At 39.9% G+C, this 14764-nt stretch overlaps 1 protein-coding gene across 2 annotated transcripts in view; it reads left to right on the top strand.

The window, feature by feature from the left end:
• AASS (aminoadipate-semialdehyde synthase) overlaps positions 1–14764 on the top strand; it is an 83667-nt gene that overhangs the window by 12760 nt on the left and 56143 nt on the right. The window contains exons 4-11 of one of the 2 annotated variants that reach the window (XM_055421180.2): positions 2778–2862; positions 6117–6184; positions 6294–6440; positions 7898–7976; positions 8110–8237; positions 9558–9706; positions 12177–12299; positions 12684–12795. In XM_055421180.2, coding sequence (XP_055277155.2) covers positions 2778–2862; positions 6117–6184; positions 6294–6440; positions 7898–7976; positions 8110–8237; positions 9558–9706; positions 12177–12299; positions 12684–12795 — 891 coding nt within the window. The remainder of the gene's footprint in view (positions 1–2777; positions 2863–6116; positions 6185–6293; positions 6441–7897; positions 7977–8109; positions 8238–9557; positions 9707–12176; positions 12300–12683; positions 12796–14764) is intronic. The other variant, XM_088834646.1, reaches the window with a different exon arrangement.

Here is a 14764-nt window from a genome sequence, read left to right as displayed (position 1 = left end):
ATGTTATTTACCTCAACAGGAAAGGTGATCTGTAAGATAGTGCTTGAATAGTTCTGTGCTATTAGGGCTCCTCTGTGGGGCAGGTTCGTAACAAGAAGAATCAAACATATTTCATCCTTTTTGTATTCTAAAATGGAAAGAATTATAAAAGCATTTGTCCCAAGTGGTTATTAATTTATAAGGTTAGTTGGTCAAATATTACTGAGTAGAATTTTAGAGCTGAAAAGAACCTTAGGGATCATACAATCCAGTACCCTAATTTTCCAAATGGAGCCCAGAGAGTTGAAGCAAATTGACTGAGGTTGCTCTGTAGAACTGGACTGGAGACTATTTTTACATTTATTTTTACATATTCATAAGGGAAAAAACTTTTTTTGAGATTATTAATACTGTGAAAAACTAGCATCTATTTAAATTACAGAGTGTTCACTCAGCAAGTATTTACCAAGTGCCTACACTGTGTCTGACACTGATTACTGCAATGAACAGAGCTTATATTTGAGGGGAGGGAAGGAGACAGATAATAAATGGCACCTCATACATTGCTTGGTGATATAGGTAAAAAAAAAAAAAGTAAACATGATACAGTAGAAAAAAAGGAGTGCTGGGCACTGGGGGAGGTGAGAATGCTAGTTTAAATAGGATGGCTAGAGAGAGCCTCATCGCTAAGTTGGAACTGAGCAAACCTTTGGAGATGAAGGATCAAGCCAAATCCATCTGGGCAAAGTCTGCTAAGCTAAGAGAATAGTAATATAAAGCCCTGACAGTTTTTTTGAGTGGAGGATTTGAGAAAATCATATTCTAAGATGCTTTTCCTGCCTGCTATGTGAATAATAGTTGGAGGTGAGAGGAGGAGAACAAAATTAATAAGACTGTTAGTCTGGACTAGTCCAGATGCTAGGCTGCCAATGATAGTGGCTTGCACGAAGGTGGCATAAGCAGAGGTGGTGGCACATGGACCAATCCTGCGTATATTTTAGAGGTCTGAGCCCACAGGAGTCACTGATGAAGTGAATGTGGAATATGAGAGAGAGAGAAGTCAGAGCTGACTCTAAGATTTTGGTTTGAGTAACTTAAAGGAATTGCCTTAGATTGAGATGATGCCACTGCCAGAGGAACAGGCTTGTTTGGCAGGATCGAGAGTTCGGTTTAGGGCCTGTTGAGTTTAATTCGTCCATTAGACATTGAAGGGGAGAAGCTGAGTGAGCCATTGAATGTGAATCTGTAGTTCAGGAAGCCAGCTCCTCCTGATACACAATTGTCAGAGACTAGAAGATATCTAAAGCCGTGAGATTGGATGAGAGTAAGGAGTAAGTGTGGATGGAGAAGTTGAAGGTCTAAGTCCTAGAGTAAAGATATTAGACCGTTAGAAACTAGACTAGCATTTGACAGTAGGCAGAACTTTCACTTTTCACTTTCATGCATTGGAGAAGGAAATGGCAACCCACTCCAGTGTCCTTGCCTGGAGAATCCCAGGGACGGTGGAACCTGGTGGGCTGCCGTCTATTGGGTCGCACAGAGTCGGACACGACTGAAGCGACTTAGCAGCAGCTGTAGTAGCAGCAGCAGAGGACAGGAGGATTTCATGAACAGTAAAAGCAGTAGAGGAAAATGTATTTCATATAGGCATCCAGAAAACATTCTTACTATTTTCAAATTCACTAAACAGAGACTACAGTTAATTTGCAGTGTTTCAAAAGAACAAATTCAAAAACTAATTAATGAAAATAATAAGAATGTTTCACCTTAAGCAGATAAACTCCTCAAAAAGTACTTTAGAAACTTTTCTTGTTATATGAACTTTTGCTCATTTCAAGAAGATCAATAAAAACAGACCCAGCAGGGCTGCTTTTGGGCAATATTTTCGTAACAAATTACTTGGAATTGAATGAATATTAAATATTCTTGAATACATGGACATGGTAAAACTTATCTTTGAGGCAATAAATAGATTATTTAAGACATTCTATAATTACAATGTGTTAGTAGCTTTTAAGCATGAATTAATAGGAGATTTCCAAGAGAAAGGAAAGATTCCCAAGGAAAGGGAAAGGATATAATTTTCGTGAAAATGAGGAAGTGAAAAACAAGCAGGTTGTGTTATTTTTTAATAAAGCTTACTTGTGAAAGGCTGGAGAGAGAAAACAGAGAGAAAGAGAAAGAGATACTAAGAGGGTCAGAAAGAGAGAGAAGATTGAGAGGAAGCCAGAGAATGAGATAGATTGGTGTGTATGGACTTGAGAGGGTGTTTTGTTGTCATTTTTAAGGTAGAAGGGAGACTCGGGCATATTTAGAATGGCTGAGGGGGAGGAACACAGGGAAGAGAGACAATGCAAAAATGAGAATAAGTTCCAAGAGTGATCATGGAAGACCCAGAAAAAAGTTGGAATCGACCTCAGGGCTCAGTCTCAGGAAAGACTTGTTTTTGAGACTAGAGGGAAGGATGTGAGGATGTGTTGGGCATTATGTAGAAGTACTGGTTGATGGTGCTGGGCTAAAAGTTAAAAGATATCATGCCTTTGTTATTTTATTGCCTGCCATCAAGGGGCTTTAGCATCCTGCTAGGAGCATTGTTTCATTTCTCATCACAAACCTATCCTTGGTTTGTGACCCAACATTTTCTAAATATTGTATGGTGCACCTCATGGTAACTTCTGTTAGCAAGTCAAGATATATTTTATAAGAGGGAAAGATGTGAAATACCCACTTGCTCATGTATCTGTTCTACCCATTGAAATTAAGCTGGATGATTTAGAAACTTTTTATCATTTCTTCAGGAAATCCGACTTATTGATTATGAGAAAATGGTGGATCATAGAGGAATACGGGTGGTGGCATTTGGACAGTGGGCAGGTGTGGCAGGTAGGTATCCAAGGCTGTTACATCACTCACTTTCTAAATTTGCCTGGAAAGTAGCTGTGTTTTTTCTGTGGCAAGGGGATGGGAGTGTTCATTTCCACCAATAAAAATAAACATGGGGGGGGTGTGAGTAAGGATGATGAATATCAGGGGAGTAAAATGAGACACTACATTTATTACAGAGATAAAAGGAAAAGAGAGAAGGACAACAGCTATGGTTAGGAATTTTTCTGTTTGGGAGCTGGAAAGAGAGGTCAGTTTGGTGATGAGAAATCTGAAGAATGGAAGAAAGGGTGAAATGGGAGAGGTAAGGTGTGGAGATTGCAGAAGGCAATGGCACCCCACTCCAGTACTCTTGCCTGGAAAATCCCACGGACGGAGGAGCCTGGTAGGCTGCAGTCCATGGGGTCGGTAGGAGTCGGACACGACTGAGTGACTTCACTTTCACTTTTCACTTTCATGCATTGGAGAAGGAAGTGGCAACCCACTCCAGTGTTCTTGCCTGGAGAATCCCAGGGACGGGGGAGCCTGGTGGGCTGTCGTCTGTGGGGTCGCACAGAGTCAGACACGACTGAAGAGACTTAGCAGCAGTAGCAGCAGATGTGGAAACAGGAACCAATGGAGGAGCAGTCTAGCAAGGGTAAGAGGTGGAATTTGGGGAAAATTAGCACTTGATTTTTGTTCCAGCTAGTACTGCAAACCATCTTCAGTTGAGAAACACTACATGCTATAACTTTGTATCAGATTAGACTACTTGAAGGTCTGTGATTGTCAGAATAAGTAGACAGAAAGTTTGTAAGGTACAGAACACAAAACACTATCAACCACTGTGACACCAGTGACAGTTCTTGAGCACCCAGCATTTCACCTGGTAACTTGCAGAACAGAATAAACATTCCTTTCAGGTCATGCGGAACATCCACCTAGATGGGCCATGTGCTGGGTCACAAAACAATCCTCAATAAATTCAAAAGTTTAAAAACCATAGAGTATTTGCTCTGACTATAATAAAATTGACTTTGGTATTATAATGCAAAGATATCTAGAAAATTTCCAATATTTGGGAGATAAACCGTTTTTTAAAATAATCCATGAGTGCAGAAGACCTCACAGGAAAAATTAGGAAATATTATCAATTGAATGAAGAATTAACACAGCACACAAAAATTTGTTGAATGCAAGTAAAGTGGTGTTTAGAAGGAAATTTATAGCATTTAATGCTTTTATTAGAAAAGAAGAAAGCAAAAACTACAAGCTGGTTATTTTTTAAAAATCCAGTAAATTTTATAAACTTCCAGTTAGATTAATTTTTAGAAAAAGAGAGAAGCCAAATTTTAAAAAAGCAATATTATGAATACAACAAGAATTATCACTGTATATGTCACAGATATTAAAAGGATAAGGGAATATTATGGATAGGCCAATAAACACGACAGTGTTGACAAAATAGGCAAATCCTTGCAAGACAACTCAAGAAGTAAAATTCTTGAATATCAATGTACAAAATAAATTATAAGCATTTGTCAAGAGAAGCAAATTATTATTTGTAAAGAATTATTTATAGTGGCTTCATTCGTAATAGCCCAGGCAATCAGCAGAGGAATGGATAAATAAATTGCAGTATAGCCATAGAATGGAACACTCCTCAGCAATAAAAAGACGCAAACTTCTTATACACACAAAGGATGCATGAATCTCAAAAGCATTACTCTGAGTAAGAGCAGACAGACAAAAGAATAAATATTTAAAATTTCATTTGTGTGCAACTATAGAAGAAACTGTGCTACACAGACAGAAATAGAATCAATTGTTTGGAACCAAAGCTTGGGGAGGATTGACTGGGGTGATGGAAGTAGCCTATATCTTAATTATGTTGCTGGTAATATGAGTGTGTACACTTGTTAACAGTTAACAAAGTATGTACTTTAAATCGGTGTGATCTATAGTATATAAATTATTCCTTAAAAGTAAACATCAGAAAAAAGATCAAAGAAAATATTTCAGGGATATGGAGAGGGAAAGTTCTCTTCCAAGAAAGAAGAAGGGGAGAATGGATGCTGAGGTCCTCACTACGGGCATGCTAAGTTTTTGCTATTTGAAAGACATCCAAAATGAGAAATCCACGAGGTAGTTGACTGGGTCTTGAAATAAAATATCTGTGTTAGAGATACAGACTTGCAGTCATCAGCATACAGAGAATAGCTGAAATTTAGGAATGAATGAGTTTAGCTAAGGAAAATAAAAATGTAGAGATTGAAGAGAAGAGAACCTGGAACAGAATCCTGGGGGTGACAGTGTTAAGCAAAGGGCAGGAGACACTAATATACAAAGAATAAGCATGCAAAGAGGAGCATGCAGAAATTTAGATGGTGTGTTCAAGCCAGGCATGCTGAGGGAAGAGAGTTCCAACAAAAAGAAGCTCTTCAATCCGCCTGCAGTGCAAGAGGCCCCAGTATAATTCCTCGGTCTGGAAGTTCCCCTGGAGAAGGGATAGTCTACATACTCCAGTATTCTTGGGCTTCCCTGGTGGCTCAGACTGTAAAGAATCCACCTGCAATGCGGGAGTCCTGGGTTCGATCCCTGGGTTGGGAAGATCCCCTGGAGAAGAGAAAGGCTACCCACTGCAGTATTCTGGCCTGGAGAATATCCGTGGACAGAGGAGCCTGGCTGGGTACAGTCCATGGGGTCACAAAGAGTCAGACACAACTGAGTGGCTAAGTACACATTGCCAAACGCCTCTGACAAGTAAGTCAAGGTCTGCAAAGTGTCCACCGAGTGTAGCTGTGTAGGTCACTGAAATAGCTGAGGGTGACAGGAGGGGTCATGAGGTCAATGGTGACTTTGTTTTCACATGTTCATTTGTTTTTGGTACCCGAGAAATGGAGGTGTGTTTAAGTGTTAAGAATTAACCAATTGAGAGGGTTAGAAAGAGGACATAATTCCACAGTAAACTCCTGAGTGAAACAGGAAGGATGGGATCTGGAGCAAAGGTGGAGAGATTAACCTTAGAGAAGAAGAGGCATACTCTTTCCGTTTTAGCAGGATTGGATGTGGAGGGGACAGGAGGGGGGTGCAGCTGGGTTAATACTTTTGATGGCAGAAATTTGAGGGAATGCATAGATAACTTCCAGGGCCCCTTCCAAACCTGAGATGCTGTGGTCCGTGCTTCCTCAGAGCACGAAGCAGGTTGGAGAACTGGCAGAGAGAAGTTTCCACTCCTAACTAATGGTCTTTCTGTTGGTCTGATTCTGCAACAGGGATGATCAACATTCTTCATGGGATGGGTTTAAGGCTCCTTGCTTTGGGACATCACACACCTTTTATGGTGAGATGTTTATTGTGTCTAATTTTTTTTTTTTAAACATGTCACATTTTAAACATAGAAACATGTCTTGGGTGGTCAACTAATGTGAACCACATATGCTTGCTTGCAGCACATTGGCATGGCTCATAACTACAGGAACAGTGGTCAGGCTGTGCAAGCTGTCCGCGATGCTGGCTATGAAATATCTCTGGGTTTGATGCCAAAGTCAATAGGGCCCTTAACATTTGTGTTCACAGGGACTGGTAACGTATCTAAGGTAAATTCCAACTGTCTTCTTTCCGTAAAGCAGTCTGGAACTCGGGCACTAATCTGAAGGATGTGGGCATTTTGTTGACTTTTCAGAGCCTTTCTTTTCCATGACTGGGCATTCTATTCTTGGTACTTTTCTTACCTACGAACTTTTCCTGTAGTAAAGAACAGTACTAGTCCAAACTTACTCTCTTTGGTTTTAGTTGATTCCAAGCTGTCAGAGGTTTTGAATGCTTTTTCTTTTCTTTTTAGACAGATAACTCCTTGCAGTGAGAAGTTCTGTTCTTAGGGTTCTCTATTTTACCTCCATCACTGAGATGTCCCAAAATTTAGAAGTAACCCCAAGATGAGATGCTAAGAAGCTTAATTCAAGACTAGAATAAGTCTTATAGCTATAATTATGTCATAATTAATAAGCCTTATAACCTATAACTATAGTTCTAAGCCTTATAAGTAATAAGACTAGAACTGTTATTTTCTTCCTTCTGGGGTAGTTTTGAGAATGCATTTGTGATCACCTACAGAAACTCATCGGAGAAGGCAATGGCAAGCCACTCCAGTACTCTTGCCTAGAAAATCCCACGGACGGAGGAGCCTGGTAGGCTGCAGTCCATGGGGTCGCTACGAATCAGACATGACTGAGCAACTTCACTTTCACTTTTCACTTTCATACATTGGAGACGGAAATGGCAACCCACTCCTGTGTTCTTGCCTGGAGAATCCCAGGGACGGGGGAGCCTGGTGGGCTGCCGTCTATGGGGTCACACAGAGTCGGACATGACTGAAGTGACTTAGCAGCAGCAGAGAAACTTATAATTGTAAAATAGATCTTTCTTCCATGAGACTGTTTTACAAACAGGACATCGCTAATAGTATACTGTGAGATAGTCATGTGATTTTTTTTTTTTTTGGTAGGAAATATAGTTTCCCCAGTTCAAATAATTTCCTCAATGGAGCAAAAGTTAAATAGAAATATTTTTATTGTACTCTCAATGCTAAACACTTTTGTGTCTGTGCTGAGTAAGTTTAAGTAAAAAATTAAAGTCCTTTCCAATGTGCATGCATGCGTGCTCAGTAGCTTCAGTGTGTCCAACTGCTTCTCTGTCCATGGGATTCTCCAGGCAAGAATACTGGAATGGGTTGCCTCCAGTTGCCACCTTCAGGTGATCTTCCTGACCCAGGGAGCGAACCCATGTCTCCTGGGTCTCCTGTATTGCAGAGGTTTTCTTTTACCCAGTGAACCACCTGGGAAGCCCCCTCTCCAATGAGTGGTATTTAAATGGTTTGCAGGCTGTATGCAAGAAGCTCATCTGTACTTTCATGTTATGGTCCCAGTTGCAGGGCAGGGCAGACAGAGCTATGGAATTGTGGGGAAAATGAGTTGGAACCTTTTGAGGAAATGAGGAAAACATATTGGCTCTTTTCTGATTGATTTTTAAATTTTCACTCATGCATTATTTACAGGGAGCCCAAGAAATCTTCAATGAATTACCTTGTGAGTATGTGGAGCCACATGAATTAAAAGAAGTTTCCCAAAATGGAGGTAAGGAGGGGGGAGGGGAGAGTGACTATATGTATCTTTTACTGTTTTTAACAGTTTGTACATTATAATATTTTATCATCATAAATCTATATCACTTGTGACCCACTTTACTAATTTCTTTCTCCTCTGCAAGACCTGAGAAAAGTGTACGGGACAGTGTTAAGTCGCCATCATCATCTTGTCAGGAAAACAGATGGTGTATATGACCCTGTAGAGTATGACAAATACCCCGAGCGCTACATTAGCCGTTTTAATACTGATGTGAGTATCAGACCTAGCTTTTGAGTTACTTGCTCATGATACACTGTAGTTAGGCTCTTTTTAAGGCAAGAAATTGTGAATGTGTACCTTGATTTTCAGTTCCCCATGTTGATTTGTTGTGAGTCCTTTGGGTATTATGAGTTGTTCTTAGGAATTATTGGCTTTTATTGATGTTTGGAGTGGCCTTTGCCTGGTAACTTTGTGGCTTCTGTGGGTGTGCCCTTTGCTTCACTGACTCTGTTTCTACTTGAGGTCTGCACATGCCTAATAGCTCTAAACTATTTCCTGTGGGTTACTGATTTCTGTATTTATCGTGAGTTAGTACTTGGACAGAGCACAGTGTGGATGAGTTTTGATTTCAACATTGGCCCATCATCTCTATGACCACAAGTTGCAATCATATTCTCAGCCAGTCATCTTTAAATACATTTTGATTACATCATTCTGATGGGGACACAATGGTCTCATCTTATAAAAAGGATAATATATGTGTGCTCTGTAGTCATTGGTCATGCAATCATCCTCCTCAAAATCAGCCAACAAAAATGCACGTGCCTATTGTGGAAAGGCAAGTTTTAAATAATTTTAAATGTTTGAACAAATATAGCATTTTTAGATTTTGGTATGAAATTCAGTGTTATAACATGTAGAGCATATTATAGAAGAAGGACCTTTACCTTTACCTTGAGAATGCTTGAGATGCTTGAGAAACAGGAATTATAAAAACTAGTTTCAAATTGAAAAATTTTGAACCTAGTAAATTTCCATCCCTTCTCTTTTCCCCAATCACAGAAGTATTGGTGATTGGATGCATCCTAAAACTTATAATGACCTAGTTATCATGTATGCATGCATGTAGCACATTTGTCCATGGAGCTTACAGATGTTATCTGATTTAATCTTCACAGCATTCCTTTGAGGAATGGGGTACGTATTATCCCCATCTGGCAGGTAAGGAAAACAGAACCCAGGGAAGCTGAGGTAGAATGCTTTAGATCATACTCTACTAGAGGCTGAGCTCGAAATAGAACCCTTGATCGCTTAACTTTCTATTTCTCTTTTATTGGCTATGCAGTATATTGTAGAACACCGATTTGAGTATATTTATGTTCATATGTTTTTCTCTGAGGTGGCTCTCCACCAAAATCTGGGTGGGTATTGCCTTTGCTTCAAAATGTAGCCACTGACTTGGCAAATAATAAAGTGAGTTAGAGGTAATGTTAAATTGTTTCTCGTGAACTTTACTGATAGTTCTCTTTCAACACACTGCACTGAAAAGGGCTATTTCCTATCTTGTTGAACTTGGAATTTCCTTTGCAGATTGCACCCTATACAACTTGTTTAATTAACGGGATCTACTGGGAACAAAACACCCCTCGTCTCCTCACCCGCCAAGATGCTCAGAGTCTCCTGGCTCCAGGCAAGTCCCCAGTTGCTGGTGTTGAAGGCTGCCCTGCGTTGCCACACAAGTAAGGACTTCAGCAATGACAGCAGTGTTCAGCAGCAGGCCCACTGGGAGAGTATCACACACAGAGATCCAAATAGCACAGGACTTGACTGTTAGTAACTGGTTGTCTATATTACCTTACTTAATATCCTGATATCCTGGCAATATTTGACAGTTAACCTTCTCTCTCTCTTTCTTTTTTTTTTTTAATTGAAGTATAGTGATTTACAATGTTGTTAGTTTCAAGTGTACAGCAAAGTGATTCAGTTATACATATGTATAAAGCAACATCCCCAAAGTTAGAAAAAGTGTTCTGGACTTAACTGTGTTAAGTGATCACTGAACTCTGTGATAACATGTTAGGGAGAACTGATATAACAAGGTTTCTTTTTCTTTCTTTCTTTCTTTTTGCTCTAGGAAGACAGTTTATTTTTTTATTGAAGTACAGTTGATTTACACGATGTTAGTTTCAGGTGTAAGCACAGTAATTCAGTTTTATATATATATATATATATATATTCTATTTCAGAATCTTTTCCATTATAGGTTATAATAAGATACTAAATATAGTTCCCTGTGCTATACAGTTGGTCCTTTTTAAAAAAAATCTATTCTCTATATAGTAGTGTGTATCTGTTAATCCCAGACTCCTAATTTATCCCTCCCTCCCCTGCTGTGCCCCTTGGTAACCCTAAATTTGTTTTCTATGTCTATGAGTCTCTTTCCTTCTGTTCTTCTTGAAAGTCTCTTCTCTTAACTTCTATGGATCCACATGTAGCTCAAAATTAAACTCCTCAGAGAGGCGTGTACTTGCGTCCCCATCCCCATCTCTCTTCAGTTTGTCACTGTTTTTTTTCCCTGAAATTCTTTTGTTTACGATTTTAAATTTTCTTGTATTTATGATTTTTCCTGCCTTACTAGAACTTCATCTCCTTAAGGATAAGGGCCCTATTTGTCTTGACTACACATATCCAGTATGCTGTTTGACGTATAAAGTTCATTCAAATAATTACTAATGTTGAATAAATTAAGTAATCAATACATATTTGTGGAGCACGTGGTCTTCCTGGCACTGTGCCAAGCTGAGTGATAAAGAAAAAATGTGATTGTTACCCTCATGCATGTAGCTGGCACCAGGTAAATGCCACGGGAATGCTGGGAGCAATCAGAATCAGAGGAGTTTAGAACAAAGTGGGAAGGGGTGTGGGCTTGGCAAAGTCTTTAGAGAGGAGTAAGAACAAGGATTTCAAGTCACAGGCTTGCTGTTTGATAAATATGGAAACACCAAAGTGCAATTTAAGACAGTGAGTGGGATAGTCTAGCCCTAGGATAGGGTTTATATGGGCAGTTGGAAACTGGAGATTGGGCAGGAAAATTGTGGTCAACATCTAAAGGATTTCTAATCCTGGCTGAAACTTCTGTTCATAATTTCAGAGATTTCCATGTATTAACATGTAAAGTTATATATTACTTACTAAGCAGGGTGGAGGTAGTGCAATTGAAAAATCTAAGTTGTTTAAAGTTAACTAAGCAGTTTAGCTTTAAGCTGTTGTCAGTGATTTCTCTAGGAAAGCTTTCTAAAAAAATCTTTTTATTGAGTATAGTTGATCTGCCTGCAATGCAGGAGACAGGAGACATGGGTTCTATCCCTGGGTTGAGAAAATCCCCTGGAGGAAGAAATGGCAGCCCACTCCAGTGTTCTTGCCTGGAAAAAAAAAAATTGCATGGACAGAGGAGCCTGGCGGGCTACAGTCCATGAGGTTGCAAAGAGTCAGATATGACTGAGTGATGAAGCATAGCTGATTTACAATGTTGTGTTAGCATCAGGTGTACAGCAAGTGAACCAGTTACACAGTACATATGTGTGCATACATGCTAAGTCACTTCAGTCCTGTCCAACTCTTTGTGATTCTCTGGACTATAGCCCTCCAGGCTTCTCTGTCCACGGGATTCTCCAGGTAAGAATACTGGAGTGGACTGCCACACCCTCCTCTAAGGGATCTTCCCGACCCAGGGATTGGACCCACGTCTCCTCTGGCTCCTACATTGCAGGCAGGTTCTCTGTTGCTGAGCCACTATGGAAGCCCACATATATCTATATCCACTCATTTTTAGGTTCTTTTCCCTGTAGGCCATTACAGAGTAATAAGTAGAGTTCCCACGGTACAGTAGGTCCTTACTAGGTATCTATTTTATATATAGCAGTATTTATGGGGAAGGGATTTTTCCTTTTTGTTTCATCTCTTCTTTTTGCCTGTCTTCCTCTTTATCTTTTTGCTTGTGGTGACTAAAACTCCTATCAGGAAGATTCTCTATATCCCAGAAGATCTGTTTCCTGAACAATGAGCCATAGGAAAAAGAACTAAGAGCCTAGGAAACATTTGCTGTCTACTTTAAAAAATTTCCAAGCACTTTTCATTTTTATTCATTTTCAATTCTGTTGGAAACTCCAGAGATCCATGCTCTCATCTAAGTATTGATGTTATTTACAGACTTGTGGCAATATGTGACATTTCGGCTGACACAGGAGGATCCATTGAGTTTATGACTGAGTGTACAACCATAGAGCGTCCCTTTTGCATGTATGATGCGGATCAGCATATTATTCATGACAGGTGAGTTTGCTAAAGCTGTTAGATGGGGAGAGATACACAGTAATATATCATTTACTTCCTTTGATATGCTACTCTAAAATGCCCACACTGAGTGACTGAGCACAACAACAACAACGCAAATTTCCAGAGATGCTCAAATGTATTTAAAAACTTGGTGGAAAAACCACATACAAATTTGAGCGCTTAAATGCACACACATGTATGTATGTACTGCATTTCAAAATGGGCTGCTGAAGAAGGGAAAGGTTTTATTTGAAAAGTCTTGTTTATTTTCTTATATACTGTTGCACAAAATTATAAATATATAATAGAGCAGACATCTGGAAAAGTTAGAACTTACACATAAGTTTTATCCATCTGAATGAAATGTGTTTCTTCTCCTAGTGTGGAAGGCTCTGGGATTCTGATGTGTTCCATTGACAATTTGCCAGCACAACTTCCAATTGAATCTACAGAATACTTTGGAGACATGCTTTACCCTTATGTTGAAGAAATGGTAAGTGGACTGGTAGCATCAGCAACATCTCTGCGGCTTCAAGTAGAACTTTGGAGTGATCTTACGAACATTCTGGTCTTCTGTATCTGAGAAATCTGTTGTAAAATGAAATGCCAGCCCTTCCCCAAAGCACTTACGGACACTCTTATTTCACCCATTCTGCTTACTTGTTTCATGGGAAATATTATGTAACAGCTTTCATGCTTCATTACAATTGCATTTGCCTCATGGGAAATAGATGAGGAAACAATGGAAACAGTGTCAGGCTTTATTTTTTGGGGCTCCAAAATCACTACAGATGGTGATTGCAGCCATGAAATTAAAAGATGCTTATCCTTGGAAGGAAAGTTATGACCAACCTAGATAGCATATTAAAAAGCAGAGACATTACTTTGCCAACAAAGGTCCGTCTAGTCAAGACTATAGTTTTTCCCGTGGTCATGTATGGATGTGAGAGTTGGACTTTGAAGAAAGCTGATTGCCGAAGAACTGATGCTTTTGAACTGTGGTGCTGGAGTCCACACCCTTGGACTGCAAGGAGATCCATCCAGTCCATTCTAAAGGAGATCAATCCTGGGTGTTCATTGGAAGGACTGATGCTGAGGCTGAAACTCCAATACTTTGGCCACCTCATGCGAAGAGTTGACTCATTGGAAAACACCCTGATGCTGGGAGGGATTGGGGGCAGGAGGAAAAGGGGACGACAGAGCATCGATGAGATGGCTGAATGGCATCACCGACTCGATGCACATGAGTTTGAGTGAACTCCAGGAGTTGGTGATGGACAGGGAGACCTGGCGTGCTGCGATTCATGGGGTCGCAAAGAGTCGGGCATGACTGACTGACTGAACTGAACTGAACTGATGCATACTTTATTAAGAATGTTCCTGACATTGGAGGTGAGGTTTACTTTATTTCCACTTTTCTTCAGCTTTCTCGATCAGTTCATACTGGGGCATTCTTACTGTACTGTGACTAGATGTGTGTGTGTGTGTGTGTGCGTGCGTGCACGTGTGCGCTCTGTTGCTCAGTTGTGTCCGACTCTTTTCAACCCCATGGATTTTAGCCCACCACAGTCTTCTGTCCATGGGATTTTCCCTGCAAGAATACTGGGGTGGGTTGCCATTTCCTGTTCCAGGGGATCTTCCTGACCCAGGGATTGAAGCCATGTCTCCTGTATCTCCTGCATTGGCAGGAGGCTTCTTTACCACTGCGCCACATATTTGAAAAATCAGAAATGGAAAATTTTGTTGGAGTTTAATCATTAACACTTAGTTAAATGACAACCTATGTTCTAGTCATGTATTATTCACTGTGATCAGTTATTGTTGAAATACTGGGTTTTTCTATTTTTTAAAAAAGAATTTACCTTTATTATTTATTATTTATTTATTGGGCTCTGCTGGCTATTAGTTATGGCATGCAGGATCTTGAGCTGCAGGCATGTGGGATCTAGTTCTCTGAGCAGGGATTGAATCGTGGCCCCTGCTTTGGAAGCACAGAGTCTTAGTCATTGGACTACCAGGAAGTCCCAGTATTGTGCTATCTAAATTCCACTTTCTCTGTCAGAAAAAGGCTTTCTTGTTTCATTATTTATCCTAAACATTCACACCCATTATGCTTTATTTCCGTTGCTAATGGTTGTCTGCCTCTGGCATGGTTCCAAAGGTCTGAAGAGTGGCTCTTGTGCTTTTCATCCATAGTTTCACCCAGGAGCTCTCATACTAAGATGGGGCAAAAGGTAGTGTGGCCTGAATAAGTGCAGCTTTCAGTCTATCTTCTTTTCTTTCACTTACTATTCTATTTTGACCCTTTATTTTTCCTCCTGGAATATGTCATCAGGGAGATATAACAGGTTTTAGAAAATGCAGGTAGCAGGCATTATTTATTTTTTTTTGAATCCAGGTTTTTCTTTTCTTTTTTTTTTTTATTTAATAAATGGTACAAAGCACAATGCCAAAAACATTAA

The sequence above is a fragment of the Moschus berezovskii genome, chromosome 3, assembly GCF_049115385.1.
Source record: "Moschus berezovskii isolate FMDL1 chromosome 3, NW_MosBer_1.0, whole genome shotgun sequence".
Classification (NCBI taxonomy): domain Eukaryota; kingdom Metazoa; phylum Chordata; class Mammalia; order Artiodactyla; family Moschidae; genus Moschus; species Moschus berezovskii.
Note: the sequence above shows the minus strand (reverse complement) of the source record. Positions and strands in the feature narration are given on the sequence as shown.